The sequence below is a fragment of the Hippocampus bargibanti genome, linkage group LG01, assembly GCF_051943395.1.
Source record: "Hippocampus bargibanti isolate YZ-2025 linkage group LG01, ASM5194339v1, whole genome shotgun sequence".
NCBI classification, from domain to species: Eukaryota; Metazoa; Chordata; class Actinopteri; order Syngnathiformes; family Syngnathidae; genus Hippocampus; species Hippocampus bargibanti.
In genome coordinates, this window is record NC_142734.1 from 13,194,295 (window position 1) to 13,217,006 (window position 22,712).

Sequence of the window (22,712 nt, forward strand, 5' to 3'; positions counted from 1 at the left end):
TGCTTTTGCAGTATATATATATATATATATATAAATTATATATATATAATTTTCATTAAACAACAAAACCCTTCACTAAATCGGCATGGTGGTGTGATATATATATATATATATAATTTTTATAAAACAACAAAACCCTTCACTAAATCACATAATCGGTCAGGACAATAGAAGTAATCAGTGTAGCCTCAGGGAATAGTCCTCTGCTCCACCCAACCTTAGAGCAGGAACCTATCATAGCAGGTCTGGCACCATCACCACCACCTCTGAACAGTAGGGAGATATATATACACATACACACACACACACACACACACACACACACACACACACACACACACACACATATATATATATATATATATATATATATATATATATATATATAGGGCCAGAGCAACCGGTAAAATTTAGCTCCCTGACGAAGCCTCTTGGATAAGAAGTGAAACGTCCGACACCTTAAAAGAAGCACAGATGACGGCTGAAGAGACCTTTTCATCGATGTGGTCTTGAATATATTTTTGACACAGATTAAAAAAAAAATTCAGCACCTTGGATTTTTGAGATTATCACCTATTGATGTGATTTAATTTGACCAATAAAAGATGGCACAAGACAGATATAACCAAGAGTTGTAATTGATGACTTAACCTAGTTGGCTAAAATTTTGTATCACATTTGGCACAATTGAGTTTCCTAACGTAGTGCAAATTCATAATCTAAATTGTGCCAAGTATTATAGTGGCTGTGAATGTTTGTTTTTCAATGTGTGCCCTGCATTTGGCTGGTAACCAGTTCAATTTATTTTTATTATTTGGAAAACCTGATGTGCAAAAGCAGGGGGCACTAACTCTTGTCCCTGGTAGCCCCTATCCTGCATGGTTTGAATGTCTAAAACACCTTTGGGTGAAAACAAGGTGACATTAGGAATTAGTACCAAAAAAAAATAATCGTCATCATAATTTATAGAAATCGAGAGAGGATTATGTGAAACTCCAATTTCAAAGTGAAATCAGTAAAAAATATATATTAAATAAAATGTTTTTACAGCTCAAATTATGAATATCGGTAACTGTAAACATCCTAAGGGGCATACATTGTGGATTTTTGCAACTGAGAATGTTGTTATTTGAAGAGACAATAGATATAAATAATAGCAACTATATTTGATGCTACTGCGGCATGTTTGCTTTCAAAACTTAGTTTGTAGCAGACGTGCACATGACACCATGACGTCTGATCCACTGGTGAAAAGAAGAATTTCATCTTCTCCTGTTTCATCTGGAACAGCTTCATGTAATAAAGTGTCTGTCTTGTACTCAAACATGAGAGTACATGGGGAAAGTTGTTAAGTGGGCACAACTGTCAATGTTGTTATGTTCCTGTTGTGTTTATTATTTTGCTTTGTGTTGACTATTATGTGAAGCGCTTTGTTACAGCTGTTGTGTAAGCGCTATATAAATTTGGATGTTTTGTATTGTATTGTACTACAGCATTATATACGTTAATGCATTTTATTTTAGGGGGGTGTAAATTATCCCCGCCCCTCCAAAATATGATAATGCAATTGCTCAGAGGGCCAGATTAATACTTTTTTTCTTAAGTCATATTTTGCCCACCAACCGTCAGTGCAAAGTACTTTAGCAATGACTGCAAGTCTGAACACTTTCAGGGTCTCACATTTGTTCTGAACAAATGACAATGCTAAAGCTAATGACCAAAATGGAATTCCATCTCCACTGACGAATCACCAACATCCCGTCTTGCTTTAAGAAAAAGATCGGAGATTACTTTTGGACAAAAAGATTAGCTTATGTCAGGCAGTTAATATGGCTAGACATCAGCCAGCACATCATTATTGCACATAGCGCCTGTGGCCTGCAGTCGTCATTGAAGAAACGGTCGTGGCTCAGTGAAGAATTCCATATGGCTTCCTTCACAACAGACCGTTTTTGTCAGCGTCCATGGCGACGATATTGTACCCCCATTGTCCATCACGGGGTCACACTTCGATGGTTTTGAAGTAGATACGAGCATAAATGGAGTCCAGCTGGCTGTGTAAAGCATGGAAGGAAGGCCTCTTGGAAGGTTCGCCCGCCCAACAGTCCATCATGATGCGGTAGATGTTGTGAGGACATCTGCTCGGACACGCCAGGCGAGCACCAGATGACAGCAAGTCCAACACCTGCTTGTTGTTTTTGCCTGAAAAAATGTCACAATAATGGAATGGGAGAAAATTTCATGAGACTAAAATCGGTATATTTTCAAAACCGTTAACTTTGTGGCCATGCTGAGGCCACCCAAAGGGGAATTATTTATTATATAAAACTTCTTGATGACACAAGTCGTCTCTTGGGTTCTTGTAGAGTTGAATTGATAAATGTGTAAAGAAAAATTAACTCATTCATTGCCAATTGAAAACATGGCGTAGAGCACCATGTCTGGGTCTTGTTTTTTTCATGCTTGGATGCCGATAAAGCGCTGGCCATTGCCTCTGGTGCTTTTTTTCTTTTCCACAGGGGGGCAGCATTTCCCTTTTTTTCCATGTTAGCACTTTGTACCGGCTTTACCTGTTGTTAAAGCGCTATATAAACCAATATGTATGTATGTAGTCCTAAAACTCAATATTCTGTGGGCCTGGAATTCAAGTGACAATGACCCTGGCACTGGACACATTTTTGCACATCTGGCAGGGAAATAGTTAATTATATTCCTCAAATATTGAGTTTTTTTGTGACAAGTCACAGTATCACATTTCGCACAGTATCAAATGGGAAATGTGTGTTGAATATTTAGATGCTACACGATACCTTCGTAGGGCATTTTCCCGCGTGACATCATCTCGTAAAGCAGAATGCCAAAGGACCACACGTCTGACTTGACAGAGAACTTCTGGTGAATGGCTGCCTCCGGTGCTGTCCACCGCACAGGTATCTTGGTGGTCCGGCTGGCTGTGTACACACTGTCCTGGAAAATAATGCAAAAGTTAGCAACATTTTCTGTGGAACATGGAAGTTGTATACCACATCCCTATTTAAAACTCTGCCAGCGAGATGCTAAATGTTCTATTATGCCTATTGTGTTTGAGAGTACAGTGAGACTTCAACTTACAAACACCTTATCTTACAAACTTTTCGTATTACAAACATCAAATTTATGAAAATTAAACCTTATAATAAACACTATTTTCATAATACACATCCACCACGGCTGGCGGAGTGATCTTCGGCGGAAGCACACGACCGAACAGCATCAGAGGTTAAGTTACCAACAGTCCTTATGGAAGGTGACTCGCCTTCCATAAGCCATCAACGACCATCAAAAAGGTAAATAAAACTTTATTTTACAGCACAGTTCATTTCTTTAATTACAGTCCTCGTGTAATGCGCCTCTCTTTCCAAACAGCAATTCCCTTTGACCTTCGACCTCCAACGCCATTCCATCAAGCCATAAATGACCATCACAAATGTAAATAAAGTGACTTTATGATACAATGCAGTGTATTTCTTTCATTACAATACAATAGGACATTTATTATACATAGAATATGGTATGTTGTGTGTAGTTTTAAGGCTTATTTAGTTGAAAAGTATATTTTATGGAAACCCGGGAACGGATTATTCCCATTTTAATGGTTTCCTATGGGATTTTTTTTTTTTTTTTTTGAGATACACACTTTTCGCCTTACACACTCTGTCTGGGAACCAATTAAGTTCGTAAATTGAGGTCTCACTGTATGAGTAAGATAGCGGACGAAAGTGGATAATTTTTCAAGAGATGGTAAAATCTGATCATCTGGTAATGCACATGATACCAAGTGCCTCACTAAGGATAAGGATTACTTTGCCATCAATTATATACTCGACAAGCAGTATTTTATATTCAGAAAAAAATAAATATTTTAAATAAATGTATATGTATATTTTGCAAACTGACAAGGATTGAATGTAGCAAAAATTAGGAAAATTCTTAGAACATCAGGTGAAATTGAGACAATTTGATTGTATTTGGATTGTTTATGATATACCGTATTTTCTGGTGTATAAAGCGGATTGGAGTAAAAGGTATAAAAGCAGTAGCCATTTATGTTAGAAGAAATCCATTGACTCCTTTTTTTACAAAAAACTGTAATTTTGTAAAATCAAAAAAGTGTCTTTATTTCATGTTAAATAAAAATAATATACCAAATTTTCCTTTGTATAAGGTGCATCGGAGTATAAAGCACACCTCCAAGGAATGGTGTATTTTCAAACCTTTTCCATATATAAGGCACACCGGACTATAAGGCGCATCTTCAATGAATGAAAAAGGTTTTCCAAATCCCTATCATATATATAGTAAATATGGGGTCGGGAACCGATGGCTCGCGAGCCATATTTGGCTCTTTTTATGATTGCATATGGCTCGCCGATAAATCAAAATACATATTCTCGCTTTTTTCTGTTTTCTGTTGGGGCTGCAGTTGGTGGAAAGTGCAAATTTGATTGGATGACACTGACCTATGTTGGCAGAAAGCACAATTTTCTTTGGATGATACTGGCCGTCAGTTGAAACAGGTAAATGGCCCTTTAAATGATCCCGACGAGTAAAAATAAAGTACACTTCAGTTTGAATGCACTGGAGGATTCACCTTTGTGGAGAGAAAAGGTTCGGATTCTAATTTGCAATGAAACAATACCATCGATGAAACAGTCGAATGTCAGTGACATTTTAACAAGCCCCATGTTAACGTGACCATCAATATACTTCCGTGAGAAGTATGTTGCATAGCAAGTGTGGAAGCTAATGAGCCATGTGCAGACTAGCTAGCAGTAACTTCGCCGGTGAGTACTATCACAAAGTTGTTTTAAATAATACATTCTGACATTGTGTTGAAAAGTAGCCGCGCGTGCATGTGTGTGCGTGTGTGTGTGTGTGTGTGTGTGCTTGCGTGCGCACATGCGCACGAGCGTGTTGTGGCTCTCACTTCAAAACATTTCTAAATATTTTACTTTTATTGCTCTCTTAGTCAAAACGGTTCCCGACCCCTGTAGTAAACATACAAAAGTTTTAGAAATATAAGGCACAGCACATTATAAGGCGGCCCAGTAGAGGCTGGGATTACGCACTACTTATTCTACAGGTGGAAATGGAGTTGGTGGCTGCTGACAGGAGTTGCGAGACCTGGCTTGGCTCAACATCACTTCACATATAAGGCGCACCTGCATATAAGGCATAGGGTCATCTTTTGAAGAAAATCAACGCTTTTATGTGCGCCTTATACCAGTGTCTGAAACTCATGGCAAAAAGTTAGCAGACAACTCTGAAAAGTTGCCTGCAGGGCCATAAAGTGGCCTGCCCCATTTTTCACAACTTGAAACACAATAAGACGACTAATCGCTAAAAAAAAAAAAAAAAAAAAAAAAAACATTTTTGCCAAGTATAAAGGATTTTTAAATTAAGGAAGTACCTACCAGAAATACTCCCTTGCTTAATTTATGGTAAATATCCCTTGCTGAAGATTTTGAAAAAGTCAATAAAGATGTTATAACTGCTGTGAAAGTTACACCCAGAGGCACTTGGGAGAAAATGTATGCTCATTGATCTGCCAACATTTAACCTCTATGCATGCATGTGATTCCTCCAAGATCCAGTGTGGAGGATTGAAAATGTCACGGCAAAGTATACTGTATGGCAGGGGTGTCAAACTCATTTTTTGCCACGGGTGACATTGTAGTTTCGTTTTCCTCTCGAGGGCCGTTATGAATTTGAGGAAACTATTAGACTGTTTCATCTCCTCCACATATTCCATACAGGGCGCACAGATCAATGAATAACTAGTTTTTAAATTTGAAGTAAAAAATAATGACTGTTATTATGGTTTCTATGGGACAATTTGAAGTTTTAGTTTGGACTTTAGCAAGCATCATGGAATTTCACAAGCTTCATTTGCTTTCACGGGCCGAATACAATGATGTGGCGGACCAGATTTGGCCCCCGGGCCTTGACTTTGACACATGTGCTGTATGGTAATTTTGTAGACTCCCAAAAAAATTGTTTTTGACATGGTACTTTCTTCAAAAACTATTTTATACACTTTTGTTTAATTTATTTGAACATGACAAGACATAGGACAATACAAGGAAAAAATAAATTTCTAAACATTTTTGTCGGATTAAATCTCTCTATATATATATTGAAATATATTACGACAGATCATTTCATGTGAAAAATATAGTGCCAATTTTTGGTCTCAATTGCAACGCTTTTTTAAATACTGTATATTTACCAATATATACACATATATGGTATATGCATATATTGATTTATACATATTAGAAAACACAATACAAAATCTCATATACCGTATTAAAATATATTATTTCATGTATTGCATGATACCTTCCAATGTATTGCAATATGTTTTCGTTTCGTAAGGGTAGGCAGAACGAATTATCTGCAGCACAGAATGACATTCATCAATTCACCAGTCATTGCCCTGGACAGAGGGGTGGCAGAGTACACCGTGGTGAGCGCGGCCACCACTTAGCTCCGCCACTCCAAGACAAACACTCACAACAATGTCGTTTGTGAGCTTCAACTGCATAGTCTCCCTTCGAGAAACCTCCAGTGAATGTATGAGTAGCGTACCATTTATTGCGGTGTTGTACCTTGTTTGAGCATCTTAATCGCCACTCGCTTGTTCTCGGTGGTCCACAGAGCCTCCCACACTTCTCCAAAGTGCCCTTCTCCCAACTTGCGATGCAATTTGAACTCTTCACGTGGCCTCTCCCAAGGCTCCATGTCGTAAATCTCCCGCTGCGGAGCACAAGCATGTGAGTACATGCCACAAGACGCATGTGTATGGGTGCATGTGTGTCAACACGCCAGGTTCCATTCTGTTTCTTCTCAGAGGAACTCTCAAGGACACGCTTGAGTAAATGCAGCCTCTCCACAGATGATGAGGATAAACAAGAAAAAAAGTTTGTTTATTTGCCACTGGTGAAGAAAACAAGCCAGACGACGAGTATAAAGCACACCTCCAAGGAATGGTGTATTTTCAAACCTTTTCCATATATAAGGCACACCGGACTATAAGGCGCACCTTCAATGAATGAAAAAGGTTTTCCAAATCCCTATCATATATATAGTAAATATGGGGTCGGGAACCGATGGCTCGCGAGCCATATTTGGCTCTTTTTATGATTGCATATGGCTCGCCGATAAATCAAAATACATATTCTCGCTTTTTTCTGTTTTCTGTTGGGGCTGCAGTTGGTGGAAAGCGCAAATTTGATTGGATGACACTGACCTAGGTTGGCGGAAAGCACAATTTTCTTTGGATGATACTGGCCGTCAGTTGAAACAGGTAAACGGCCCTTTAAATGATCCCGACGAGTAAAAATAAAGTACACTTCAGTTTGAATGCACTGGAGGATTCACCTTTGTGGAGAGAAAAGGTTCGGATTCTAATTTGCAATGAAACAATACCATCGATGAAACAGTCGAATGTCAGTGACATTTTAACAAGCCCCATGTTAACGTGACCATCAATATACTTCCGTGAGAAGTATGTTGCATAGCAAGTGTGGAAGCTAATGAGCCATGTGCAGACTAGCTAGCAGTAACTTCGCCGGTGAGTACTATCACAAAGTTGTTTTAAATAATACATTCTGACATTGTGTTGAAAAGTAGCCGCGCGTGCATGTGTGTGCGTGTGTGTGTGTGTGTGTGTGTGTGTGTGTGTGTGCTTGCGTGCGCACATGCGCACGAGCGTGTTGTGGCTCTCACTTCAAAACATTTCTAAATATTTTACTTTTATTGCTCTCTTAGTCAAAACGGTTCCCGACCCCTGTAGTAAACATACAAAAGTTTTAGAAATATAAGGCACAGCACATTATAAGGCGGCCCAGTAGAGGCTGGGATTACGCACTACTTATTCTACAGGTGGAAATGGAGTTGGTGGCTGCTGACAGGAGTTGCGAGACCTGGCTTGGCTCAACATCACTTCACATATAAGGCGCACCTGCATATAAGGCATAGGGTCATCTTTTGAAGAAAATCAACGCTTTTATGTGCGCCTTATACCAGTGTCTGAAACTCATGGCAAAAAGTTAGCAGACAACTCTGAAAAGTTGCCTGCAGGGCCATAAAGTGGCCTGCCCCATTTTTCACAACTTGAAACACAATAAGACGACTAATCGCTAAAAAAAAAAAAAAAAAAAAAAAAAACATTTTTGCCAAGTATAAAGGATTTTTAAATTAAGGAAGTACCTACCAGAAATACTCCCTTGCTTAATTTATGGTAAATATCCCTTGCTGAAGATTTTGCTCCCGTTGTCGTTTGTCGTCATGGTGCATAATGCAATGTTTGCGTTGCGTTGTCTGCTACAAGCCACATGGACTCCTCTTTCTGCAAATTGCCAAACCGTTTGGCAATTTGCATACTCAGCACTGGCAGCCAATCAAAAGTGTACTTGAGCGTTTTGAAAGCCGCTTAGAAAGAGGGGTCCACGTGGCTTGTAGCAGTTTGCTTGTAGCTTTTGCTTTATTGAATAAAAACGTTTGATTGAAAAGTTGGATTTGAAGGAAAAAAAAACTTTTTTCCCTTGAAGTTGTCGGCCACCCGGGCCGAGACATTTTGAAAGTTGTACGCCCGACGTAAAAGTTGTACGCCCCGGGCCTGCGGGCAGACGTTATTTCAAACACTGCTTATACACTAGAAAATACGGTACTTTACCGGTACTTGACTTTACTTCATTTTTTACTTGGCACGCACCAAGTGACACGCACAGACCTTGATAATACGAGCCAGCCCAAAATCTGCCACTTTGCAAACCAGGTCCTCTCCCACCAGGATGTTTCTAGCCGCCAAGTCTCTGTGGACGATGTTCCGGTCTTCCAGATAGGCCATTCCCTCAGCCACCTGACTGCCCATAAAGATGAGGTGAGCTGAGGTCAGCACCTGGCCTTCTGCAGCTAGACACACACCGGCACAATTTTCAATTAACGCTGAATTGAACCTTGTTATAAAATGTCAGCGAAATTTTAAGCCCCAGCTGGAGCTAACGTTGTGTTAATCAACAACATTTGAGAGAACTTGATGTAAACGAAGGTGACTTATATTTCCGCTAAGTGCCCACAAATGAAACATGACAGCCTTTTTTTAGAAACTCACAGGCCAGGTAGGACTTGAGGCTTCCTTTGCTCATCAGCTCAGTGACAATGTAGACTGGTTCTCCTCTGGAGCACATGGCCAGCAGCTGGATCAGCTTAGGATGGTGGAGGCTCTTCAGTGCCTGCACCTCCTTCACAAACTCATCCTGTTTGGTGTCCTCTGAGAATCATCAAAGAAAAAAAAGACATTTACATTGTAAATTCCAATTTATACTGTAAAGGTATGTTCAGTACCAACCCACAAAAGGTGAACATTATAGCGAGACTTAAACAAAAGCGGGATAATTTTTCTCTCATCTGATATTACCACAATACCAAGAAGCTATTAGAAATTAGTTGAAGTTGCTGATTTAAGGGACATGCGCCTAAGAAAAATAACAAAATAAAAATCCGCAAACATGAACAAATAGGAAGCAAAGGTTTGTTTCTGTTGTAGGTGTTAATTTGTGGAAACATTTTCAAACTCAACTGAAATCGTATTCATTGGTTTCTGTCGACACGATTCAAAAGTGATAATGTCGTACAAAATGAAAAGTTCAGTTATTTCTTGAAATTTGTGTTACTTTTTTCTGTATTTAATAACCAGTGCATATGCACCAGTGCATGTGCACTGGTTGGGTCACCGAACCCTTCATGAGTGAAAAAGTATTTACTGGTATATATTTTTTTACACATTCAAGGCATTTATTAGATACAGAAAAAAGTAACACAAATTTCAAGAAATAACTGAACTTTTCATTTTGTACGACATTATCACTTTTGAATCGTGTCGACAGAAACCAATGAATACTAAAAAAGTTAAGAACCACTGATATAGAGAAAAAGTCAATAAAGATGTTATAACTGCTGTGAAAGTTACACCCAGAGGCACTTGGGAGAAAATGTATGCTCATTGATCTGCCAACATTTAACCTCTATGCATGCATGTGATTCCTCCAAGATCCAGTGTGGAGGATTGAAAATGTCACGGCAAAGTATACTGTATGGCAGGGGTGTCAAACTCATTTTTTGCCACGGGTGACATTGTAGTTTCGTTTTCCTCTCGAGGGCCGTTATGAATTTGAGGAAACTATTAGACTGTTTCATCTCCTCCACATATTCCATACAGGGCGCACAGATCAATGAATAACTAGTTTTCAAATTTGAAGTAAAAAATAATGACTGTTATTATGGTTTCTATGGGACAATTTGAAGTTTTAGTTTGGACTTTAGCAAGCATCATGGAATTTCACAAGCTTCATTTGCTTTCACGGGCCGAATACAATGATGTGGCGGACCAGATTTGGCCCCCGGGCCTTGACTTTGACACATGTGCTGTATGGTAATTTTGTAGACTCCCAAAAAAAATTGTTTTTGACATGGTACTTTCTTCAAAAACTATTTTATACACTTTTGTTTAATTTATTTGAACATGACAAGACATAGGACAATACAAGGAAAAAATAAATTTCTAAACATTTTTGTCGGATTAAATCTCTCTATATATATATTGAAATATATTACGACAGATCATTTCATGTGAAAAATATAGTGCCAATTTTTGGTCTCAATTGCAACGCTTTTTTAAATACTGTATATTTACCAATATATACACATATATGGTATATGCATATATTGATTTATACATATTAGAAAACACAATACAAAATCTCATATACCGTATTAAAATATATTATTTCATGTATTGCATGATACCTTCCAATGTATTGCAATATGTTTTCGTTTCGTAAGGGTAGGCAGAACGAATTATCTGCAGCACAGAATGACATTCATCAATTCACCAGTCATTGCCCTGGACAGAGGGGTGGCAGAGTACACCGTGGTGAGCGCGGCCACCACTTAGCTCCGCCACTCCAAGACAAACACTCACAACAATGTCGTTTGTGAGCTTCAACTGCATAGTCTCCCTTCGAGAAACCTCCAGTGAATGTATGAGTAGCGTACCATTTATTGCGGTGTTGTACCTTGTTTGAGCATCTTAATCGCCACTCGCTTGTTCTCGGTGGTCCACAGAGCCTCCCACACTTCTCCAAAGTGCCCTTCTCCCAACTTGCGATGCAATTTGAACTCTTCACGTGGCCTCTCCCAAGGCTCCATGTCGTAAATCTCCCGCTGCGGAGCACAAGCATGTGAGTACATGCCACAAGACGCATGTGTATGGGTGCATGTGTGTCAACACGCCAGGTTCCATTCTGTTTCTTCTCAGAGGAACTCTCAAGGACACGCTTGAGTAAATGCAGCCTCTCCACAGATGATGAGGATAAACAAGAAAAAAAGTTTGTTTATTTGCCACTGGTGAAGAAAACAAGCCAGACGACGTTTCGTGATCATCTTTTATTATTAGTGTACCACAAAAACGATCAATGGTGAAAGCGGTTGACATTTGCGAAGTCAACACAATGTATATGTATAAAAAAACAAACATAAAATGGTCATATGGGAATGACAAAGGACTGAAATATTAACTCTTAAATAACATTTGTCAACCATAAAAAGGAAAACACATTTATCAAGAAGAATGTCACACTGTGTCAGCTTGTTTACATAAACAAGCACACTTCATTGAAATTCTTGAGAATTGGCACATTTAAGACCGTTTTAATCCATTACAATTCTTGTTACTGCATTACAATATTGTACATATGTTGTATATAATTAATGCTGCGATACTGCAAAAAGAACGGTGGACGGTAACCAAAATAATCAAGACAATCGGTTTTGAAATAATCACTCATTTCTTCAAGAATAAATACAAGAAATGTGTTTTTTCCTCCAAAAAATATTTTCAGGGAAAATTGTTGAAATTACATTTTGACGGTGAACAGTCTAAGAATAAATTCGTATTTTTTTTTTTTGAGAAAAAATGTAGTTCGACAAAAATCACATTTTATTAAAAAAAAAAATAAACGGAACACAAAAACACAATGTACAAGAATGTTATTTTTGGGGGGGGGTGTATGAGGTTTCTGAAAACGGTTGAAATGTGATGAGATGAGATGTACTTGTATCCCCACCCAAAAAATACATATACCTAAAAATATGTTGAAAATAAGACATTTTTTCTAAAAGAAACATCACCATTGAAATATAAAGCAAACATTATTTTTTGTTAAAAAAAAATTGGAGGATAAAAATGAAAAAAAAAAAAAAAAAAAACTAAACAAAACGAATGAATCCCAAGTAAGCAACATGGTCAGCTTATAACAGCTCATCGGCATGTGGTGTGCAATGGTAATGAATAGCATGTGTATTAATATTCGCCTGTATGAAGCTTTACCTGCTGAACACAAGGTTCCACCAGCAGCACGCCCAAACTGCGAGGGTTCTTTTGATAGTATGAGACCAGCTCGCCCAGCGTCGCGAAGGAGATCTTGTCGGACACAAAATAGGCGCCAATGGAGGAGCGCTGCACACGGAAGTGGAACACCTTCCCCTCACTCCGAGCTGGAAGAGTGAAGAAATAATGAAGTTTAATACACACATCGATAGAAGAGGAAAAGTGTTTTCAATATCCATCACAAAAGCCATCGCATGTACAACTTTTTGGGAATATGAAGATACTGTATATGGACTGCTTCCCCAACACTGAAAAGAGATGTGATGGAGGAAAAAGAGGGGGCACTGGTGAAAATAAACACATTTGTTTTCAAGTGGGGTTATTTTGAGGGGGGAAAATACAAATTACAATAACCGAGAAAAAATCTATAGAAATGATCATTTTGAAAATATAAACAATCTATGAGAATGATGTAATACAGGGTAAACACCTGTTTTGAAATGAAGAACAACTTCTTGGCTGCAGATTATTACAAAGGGCTCATAGTAAGATAATCACTTTGGAGAGAATATATTTCTTAAATTAAATTAACTCATTTACAGCCATTCACAAATTTATTCAGGAATTGAAATTTCCCGAATTTGTTTGGGTTTAGTTTTTTCATGCTTGGGTGCAGATGAAGCGCTGGCCATGGCCTCTGGCAGGGTTTTTTCTTTTACACAAAGGGGCAGCATTTCCCTTTTTTTCTGTTTTAGTGCTTTGTTCCAGCTTCGGCTGTTGCTAAAGCGCTATATAAACCAATATTGCATTGTATTTTGGACAGCCGCACTCATTTCAAGCTCATATAACTCCAGACCATATAATTTAGGAATTAACTCTTTTTTTCTGATGAAAGAAGAGAGTCTAAAGTGTCCAACGCTGTATTCAATGTTCAGGCAGTCCTAAAACTCAATATTCTGTGGGTCCTGGAATTCAAGTGACAATGACAAAAACCTTGGCACTGAAGTGGACACATTTTTCCACATCGTCTGGCAGTGAATGAGTTAAGTCAAACCAAATATTTTTTGAATTTGATCTATCCGCCTCCACTAGTCACAGCATGAAATGTAATATTGGACCTGTAGAACGTGAGTAAAAGCAGCAAAATCCATCTTTTTTTAAACACCTAAAGGAGCAGTCATTTTGTCACTTGAGGGCACAGGTGTCAAAGTCAAGGCCCGGGGGCCAAATCCGGCCCTCCACATCTTTTTTTTCGGCCCGCAAAAGTAAATCAAACTTGTGAAATTCCATGATGCTTGCTAAAATCCTAACCAAAATTTCATATTTTTGGATGTAAACCACAATAACAGTCATTATTTTTCACTTCAGATTTGAAAACGAGTTATTCATTAATTTGTTGTGCGCTCTAACTTGTAATATGTGGAGGGGATTAAACATTCTAATGGCTTCATGATGGCCCTCGAGAGGAAACCATAACTACAATGTGGCCCGCAGCAAAAAAATGACTGACACCCCTGCTTTAGGGCATAGGTAACAACCAATCATTTTCTTAAAATGAGCAGGTAAGCGATCTATCCATCTGTCAATAGATAGATCGACACACACATGCACACAGGCCCCCTACACGCGCGCGCACACACACACACATACACACACACATGCGTGCGCACGCGCGCACACACACACACACACACACACACACACACACACACACACACACACACACACGCACACACACACACGCACACACACACGCACACACACGCACACACAAAACAGTTTTATCTCCATAAGGGTAGCAGGTGTACTTGAACCTCTCCTAGATTTCTTCAGGGAGTAGGCGGGGGGCAAACTGAACCGGTTGCCAGTCAATCACAGGGCACATAGAGAAAAAAACATTTACACCCACAATTACACCTTAGGAAAATTACAGTGAGTAATTAACCTACCACATATGCTTGTTGGAATGTGGGAGGAAGCTGTAGTACCCGAATGAAAACCCGATGCAGGCAGAGGAAGAACATGCAAGGACCACAATGGAGGCCTAAATTGAACCCAGTGGTGCACGAATGGAACCCATTACAATCAACAAAAGGCCAATAGTGGGAGTTGAAAGTAAATCAAAACCTAAAGTGTATGAAGTAATATAACATAAATAACATTTTACTTGTATTATATGTGAGGTGTAGTTGACGGTATTGTCAGAGTCTTTTTTAAATAAAATCTTTTGTTTCTGGATATACCTGGAAAAGAATTACAGCAACCTAGGTGCTTGTAAAGATAGTTAAGGTACCCTAATGACCCCAATCCATTCAAGTTAGTTTAATTTTGTTCATTATTGTTACAGTAAAGTCTTGTTATATCGATATTCGAGAGTTGGAAAAAATATCAATGTAACCGGACTATCGATATATCCGATTCTGCGATGGACTGCATTAAAAGGGGGCAATAAATGGGGGATCTTTGATATGGCATGTAATTTTCACCTTGAGTTCATGGATTGCGTATCTAGCATGCTTTTGTACTGTAGTGAAGTGAAAAATAAACTTCTGCACTAAATAAAAACATTTATTATTTTCACAACACACTTTTGCAATCGTGACTGAGTAGCAGTCGACATTGTTCTATACACACAAGAGAAAACATGAATGCCAGCATGTACATACTGTATGAAAAACAGTGATTATTGCAAGCGATAAAGATATCTGAATACAACACAATTAAATGCATGTATACAAAACAAAAACTGCAATATTTACATTACTTACATTGATAAAATATTCTGCGGCACGTCGAACTCTTTCGCGATAGAGGATTTGCTCCTTGTTGGATTCTCCTCGCCACTATTGCCTTGTACTTCGTTCCGAGGTCAGAATTCTTACGTTTCCCCATGGTTGAAATTGGTGTTGAACAGTTGTATACTGTATAAGAAAACTACAGTATGTTTCAGATGCTATTGCAGCTCTGCTACGCTGTGCAAGACACGGAAGCTGGTCATGTGACCAACGGTATGACCAATACAGATATCGCTATTGGTGGTACTGTATAGAAACCCTAAAGCAAATATCGATTCAGCTTAAGCTGCTTTTGTATCGATGTAAGCAGAGCAAAATGGCTGGTGGTAGATGAAAAGGGCATCGTAGTAACCGGATTATCGTAATAACCCGGTGTCGTACTAAATGGAACTAATTCTACAAAAGACTAGAAATTTGCCGGGAAATGAAAATAGTATTGTAATATGCAGTACTATCAATATGCAGTACTATCGATATAACGAGACTTTACTGTATTATTATTATTATTATTATATTTCTTATTTTTATTTTATTTTTCATTCTCATATGGCACAGTGAACATGACATTGCATATGCGGAAGGTCAAGAATTGGAAAACGTTTTATCATGATGGTTATGTGATGTATGTTCTGTTTGATGTCCATAACAGGTGATGTTCAATGTACATAAACATATGACCATGTTTTCCCTTTTCTCACTGTTTATAAAGAACATTTAAATAAAAAGTTTAATCACAAAAAAAGTTTTTTCTCAAGGAAAAGAGACTACAATTGCATAGAAAATAAATCCAAACCTAAAGTGTATGAAGTAATACAAAATGAATAAAATTGTACCTGTGTTATATGTGAGCTGTAGGGTGAAAAAAGATTTTGAAATGTAACATTTTAAAAGTCAAGTAAAAACCTGTAGAATCCCTTTTTAAATTTTACAAGGGAAATTTGGGGTCTTTTTGGAATTTTGGAACAAAATTGTGTTTTCTTGAGACAAAAAACTGATAGTTTTCAAAGAAAATACTGTAGGTCAGAAACTGGGAAATAGAAAAGTCACAAGATTAAAAAAAATATTTTTTGTTTTTAATGCTGCGGCAACCCCCACGCCCTCATAAATAAACTGTCTCATTCAAACGCACTCACACACACACCTGAGATGGTGTACTCATCACTGTGACTTTCACTGATGCGTACCAGGAAGCAGCCATCTTTGTTTTGGGGGGCCAGCAGCAGTTTCTCAGCTTTGATGCGGTTGATGTTGCCATAGTACCACCTGCACACACACCGTAATCCCCCACTTTAGCGCCAACGACAGATGTGACCACCGAGAATCACGTGCAAAAATGACATTTCTTCACACAATTGATCCCTCCTCACTCATTGCTCTCCTCAAATCCTCAACGGAAGGAAGTGCTAATATGTGATAAAGAGGTTGCAGATAAAGAAACAAGATTTAGCAAAACATACAAACGGGAGAATGTAAACACTAAACTGGTCGGCACAGTTCAACTTGGTGGCTATGGGATCATTTGCTTTGAGCTGAGAATCACATGTTTGTGTGTGTACGCATGTGTGTGTATAAAACGATTAGTGTGGGTGTATCGCTCCGACTAAATCAAAACTAACAAGTCATGACGAATTCATTGAAAATTTTCATTCTGAGAGAGTTTTTTTGTTTGACCTGCTTCTTTGTGCCAAATCAAGTGTTGATGTCTGTGTGTACTTGTAACAATTTCTGAAACAAAAACTCCACAAACAATAAAACATGTGGAATACAGTTTCACCAAAATGCGAGAGCATGAAAAGTTTCTTTCTGCTTTTGGTTTCTGGTTTTTCTGACATATAAAGATGTAGGAGTCCAACCGCAGTTCTTTTTACACCAGTGCAACACTTCACCCTGAGAGAGATTATTCACAGTGTATTCACGTTATTTTCTATGCATTTTTCTTCCACAATAAGAGATTGCCATATGATAATAAAGAGCATACAATCAAATCTAAACAATTTGAACAGTGGGTTCAGTGCAGGAGTTGTAGTAATGTATCGGTTTTCTCCCAGTGTTAAACCGGTTCTGCCCAACACCTAAAATAAGAGCAAGGTCAGCGTCAACAAAGCAGCCGTATTTCAAGTCACATTACTTTTGAGCCCCTGTTTATAATAACGAAATGTAAATACAGTGAGACCTTGGCTTACGAACTTAATTGGTTCCCAGACACTGTCAGGCAAAAAGTGTGTATCCCAACAAATGTTTCCCATAGGAAACCATTAAAATGAGAATAATCCGTTCCCAGAAGGTTTCTTCAGCCGTCATCTGTACAAAATTTGAAGGTTTCGGACGTTTCGCCTCCTATCCAAGAGCGTCAGCGAACTCGTCAGTTCGCTGACGAAGCCTCTTGGATAGGAGGCGAAACGTCCGAAACCTTCAAATTTGTACAGATGACGGCTGAAGAAACCTTCTCATCGATGGACCACTCCTGTACGACTGAGAGCTTACACAGATGAATCCGTTCCCAGGTTTCCATAAAATATAATTTTCACCTAAATAAGCCTTAAAAAAAAACTACACACAACATACCTTATTCTATGTATAATAAATGTGCTATTGCATTGTAATGAAAGAAATACACTGCACTGTATAATAAAGTCACTTTATTTACATTTTTGATGGTCATTGATGGCTTGATGGAATGGCGTTGGAGGTCGGAGGTCAGACGAAATTGCTGTTTGGAAAGAGAGTCACATTCCATAAGGACTGTAATTAAAGAAATAAACTGTACTGTAAAATGAAGTTGGTTTTTATTTACCTTTGTGATGGTCATTGATGGCTTGATGGAATGGCGTTGGAGGTCAGAGGGAATTGCTGTTTGGAAAAAGAGGCACATTACGTGAGGACTGTAATTAAAGAAATAAACTGTACGGTAAAAAAAGTTTTATTGACCTTTGTGATGGTTGTTGATGGCTTATGGAAGGAGAGTCACCTTCCATAAGGACTGTTGGTAACTCAAGCTCTGGTGTGGCTTCTCTTCTTTGCTTCTTTGGAGACTCCTCATCATTTTTGCTGATTAAAAACCTCTTAATTGACACCTGTTGTTTTCTGACTTGTAAGGTCTTACGAAGCTGAGGCATCACATTATAGTTCATCATGTTGATGATTCTTATAGCCACAGTCTTTTCTGGATGGAACTGTTCGATAAAAGCCTGCACATTATTCCACTTTCCCAACATTGCCTTGATGAGCTCACTTGATGCTGCAGCCATCTCCTCCTCCTCGCCCTCAGATGTTCTCGAACCATCCGTTGCTGGCTTTAAAATCCTCAATAAGCGCCGATATTCCAGGTTTCCGCATGGCGATATCGGCGTGAATTAGCCGTGCTTTCTCGCATATAATTGCTTTACTCATGCTGTCGCCGGATAACTGCTTTTCGTTCATCCAAATTAACAGAAGTTTTTCAACTTCTTCGATTGCCCGAGACCGTTGCTTTGACAGCACGGAAACACCTTTTGCAACAGACGCACCTTTGATGGCTTCTCTGTTACGGAGAATGGTAGCAATAGTTGATTTAGCATAGCCGTACTGGCCACTAAATCACACAAACGCACACCTCGTTCGTGTTTTTCAATAATCTACTTCTCCTCGACTGTGATTTTGTTTTGTGTCTTCTTTGGCTGAATACAAGCCTGTGGTGCGGTATTTTTCTGTCCCATAATAGCAAAATTATCTGCAAATAGCTCCTCTGAGGCAATCTACGTGTGAATTCAGAGAGAGGCGGTGTGGAAAGGTGGGCCGGCTGGAGAGCTGTTTGGTCGTGTGCTTCCGCCGAAGATTCGAAGATCACTCCACCAGAGCCGAAGATCACTCCGCCAGCCGTGGTGGGTGTGTATCGCGAAAAGTAGTGCGTATTCCAAGGTTTAATTTTCATACATTTGACATTCGTAAACCGAAAAGTTTGTAAGGCAAGGTGTTCGTAAGCTGAGGTCTCACTGTATCCTGTTCTCAGCTGGGGCAAACCAGCTCCAGTACATCAACTTGATTTCTGCGATTTTAGACAACAATAGATTGGTTTTCGAAATTCAGATGATAAATAAAACCTATTCGTCCTAATCTCTTACTGCGTCAAATAGTCATAAAATGTCTAAAAATAAGGTGACCACAAGAAAAGGCATGTGGTAATATAACTGTGTTTTTTGAACCTCGTTGACACCACACCTTCTTCAAGAATAAATGTTAAAGTGACAAAAACCAAACCAAAAGTGAAACATGTTAACCCCATGATGCTCTGTTAACCCAAATCTCATGAACAGCAAGTTTTGGGCCTTTTAGGAAAACCTTCAAAGAGCAAATATACATGAAAGTTGGCTATTTGTGGGCAGTCCGCTGAGAATAGAAGGGGTCAACTGTACAGTATAAACATGTTTAAATAGATTGGTTCGCCTGCTGATTGAATTAATGATTGGTTTACTGATCAGGGATCGGCTCCAAGATCCTGAATACATAAAGCTTAAAGGACAACGGACAGCACTTTTTTGTTTCCTAAATGACATCAGAACAACGTTTCATAGCATCTAAAATACCCAAAACACGCAGGATGATATTTTTAGTCAAATGCAAAACACCAATAAAAATGACTGAAAGTTTCCAAAAACTACTTCAAATTGAACCCGGAAGTGGCCAGTTTCAGAAGGTCCCGCCCCCTTGTTTTTGATGTCACGCCAAGACGTCTCGCCTTGCTCGAGAATCAAAACAATGGCAGATTCGGAGAAGATGCTTTCTTGTTACTCATCCAGTTATGAATATGATTCAAATAGTTCTGAAGAGGAAAGCATAAATGTTTGCAATGAATTAAAGAAGTCTTTCCGGGTCCTTTTGAGGCGTGAGGACTGATGTGCAGCACCCAGAACATGCAGAAGATGGTGCCCAAGCTCCGTTGGAAATGGGCTGATTTGTTTGCTGGGAATTTGTGTCAGGGAATATCAAATAGTTGTCTTGGTGCAACACACAACGATTCACCATCGTGTTATTTATGTGTTTTCCTGCTAATTTCGCCATCAACACGGATCAACATGAAGTTTTCAGACCAAACGGAGTACCGCAAAATGCATTGTGCGTCCTTTTTTGGTCAGGGGCGTTCCTTCCGTGACGTGACGTCAGGAATTGTCAACAACTCAGAAACAAGACTTCCTGAATATTCAGCGCGAGTCGTAAGATGTAAAATATAGCTATATGCGGTGGAATCTTTGTAAAATACACTCAGTAGAAGTCATTTGAAGCGATTTTACAAATTATGGACACAACTTGTCCGCAGGTGTCGGTTGTCCTTTAAGATATACAGCTTTTGGGTAAAAATATGGGACCAAATGCAAAACAAAATTATGTCCTTTGTGGTATTTTGACAAATTTACATTTCCTTGTAATAATTTGTCTAAATGAAATATGTTGTGAGAATACAGAAGTTATGTTGTCAATGGTTTACAGATAAAAATAATAATTGTACACGGACATAGACAGAAAAACTACTTTCTCGAGCTGAATTCCACTTTAGAATTCGTGTCTTATTCATGTTGGTTCAACTCAATCACAATGGAGTAGCTGAGACAGGCTTAAAACTGACCTGAAATCAGTTCGTTCTCGTTATGCAGACGGTGGTATCTGAATGAAAATACATTAGGCGCAGCGCACTCACTTGTGTTTGGCAAACTCGTCCTGCAGTACCGCCACATAGTTGGCAGGAATAAGTCCGGAATCCGGCGAACCGGTCAGTTTCTTGGCCAGCACGTAGTTGCCTCGCTGCTCTAGCACCGAAAGCTTGTCGCCCTCCCTCACCGTCAGCTCGTCATCACTGCGGGCCTCGAAGTCGAAGAGCGCCGCGTACAGTTGCACCGGCCTTTTCTTCGGTGACGGCACGCGAATGTCGCCCGACACCGTCCGGATCTCGGTGGTTTGCGCGGCCCGATTAGCGATCACATGGTTCGGAACGCTGGGGTAGTGGAAGTCTGGCCAGATGTAGTCCCAGAGGCGCTTCAAACATGGCATGCAGGTGCGGCAGCAGCCCTCCATGACCTCGCGATCTTACGACCGTCCTTCAACCGCTGACTGCAAGCCACCGCAGGCCAGAAGGAGCAGCCCCGCAGTGCTGCTCTCCTGTGCGGCGAGGATGAATCATTGTTCCGTGCCAGCAGCGGCGGGCTCCAGATAAGCCGGACGGACCGGTTTTTTTCCCTGTCGGGCGCCAGGACGCGGGCCGCCGCGAGAATGCGGAAGCGGCCGAGGACTTCCGAGGAGGCGGCCTCGCGCTAGGTTCTGGACCGGCTGACACAAGCCTTGCCGGGCACAAAGTTGAACGCGCGAGGAAAGACGGCGTGAACGCGCTTCTATTGATGTATTTTTGGCTCTCGGGTACGTGACACCTGACAGGTGCGCGGGCTCGCGATCGCCCGCACAAACAATGAGAACTTTGGGGCGTGACGTCGCATACAATTTTGAGTGACGAAACCAGCATCCAATGGTGCCTTGAAATGTACAACATTCGAAACACTCGTGTCTCCAGTCATCTTTCTACCCTAAAACTAAAATCCAATGAATCCATTGGATTGGATTCGCATTTATTAGTCTTGCAGTAGAGACATTTACATTTCACATCAGCAAAGTTATGGAAGGAAGAGGAAAAGTGCGGTGTTGAGTGTGCGTGTGTAAATGCGTGTGAGGCAAAGACACGATTGGGGAAATTTCATTGATTAATGGTACCTGAGAGTTGATCATGTGATACCCGGAAATTGTGAAGCCTTTTTAAGAGCATGCACAGAATAAAATGTTTGTCGAGTTCACAGATCAATGATTGACAAGGCTGTGCATCATTTTTCTCTCGTGAGTATTTTCAATCACTATGAAAAGTTACCATTTTGGTTACTGTTAAAACGCTAGGACTGCTGCCAGAATGACTAGTGCAATATGCGGAAAGAAATAGAGAAACAAAATACAGTACCTGCTGTAAAGCCGTCCACTCTCGCTCCGCCATCTTGAAGTCAAAACAACAAAAACTAAACAACTAATCATGTGACACAGACAGTCATTCAATCTTAAACACTTTCTGCACCCTCTTTGTTGTGTTTGTTGTATGAAGCACTCTTGCCTCCAACCATCCATCCATCAATTGTCTGCTAGTGATCCGCTTTTCCCCACAAGGGTAGCGGGGCATGCTGGAGCCTGTCCAAGCTGTTTTTTGGCAGTAGGCTGGGGACACGGCGAACAGGTTGCCAGCTAATCACAGGCCACACAGTGACGAATAACCATCCATATTCACACTCACACCTAGGGACAATTTATACCATCCAATCAGCCTGCCATGCATGTATCTGGAATGTGGGAAGAAACCGGAGTACCCGGAGAAAACCCAAGCACGCTCGGGAGAACGTGCGTGTGGACCACTGGGCTGCCCCATTCGAGGCTCTCAGAAAATGTTTTAATATAATATTAGCATGCTTTATAAAAATAGTTAG

General features: G+C 39.8%; 1 protein-coding gene across 2 annotated transcripts; it reads right to left on the bottom strand.

Moving 5' to 3' along the window:
* Positions 1-396: 396 nt before the first annotated feature.
* On the bottom strand, positions 397-22,487 carry srms (src-related kinase lacking C-terminal regulatory tyrosine and N-terminal myristylation sites). Of its 2 annotated transcripts, XM_088997566.1 has the most exons (9): positions 20,900-21,087; positions 16,413-16,491; positions 14,383-14,477; positions 12,434-12,600; positions 11,121-11,268; positions 9,158-9,316; positions 8,777-8,958; positions 2,811-2,967; positions 397-2,202 (listed from the first exon to the last, which is right to left on the bottom strand). In XM_088997566.1, exons 1-9 carry the CDS (start codon positions 20,934-20,936, stop codon positions 2,003-2,005), a joined length of 1,224 nt encoding a protein of 407 aa, XP_088853692.1. In that variant the 5' UTR covers positions 20,937-21,087; the 3' UTR covers positions 397-2,002. The 2 variants fall into 2 exon arrangements, with proteins under 2 accessions (XP_088853692.1, XP_088853684.1); XM_088997558.1 differs by lacking the exon at positions 14,383-14,477 and having other exon boundaries at positions 16,370-16,491; positions 20,900-22,487.
* Positions 22,488-22,712: the final 225 nt, after the last annotated feature.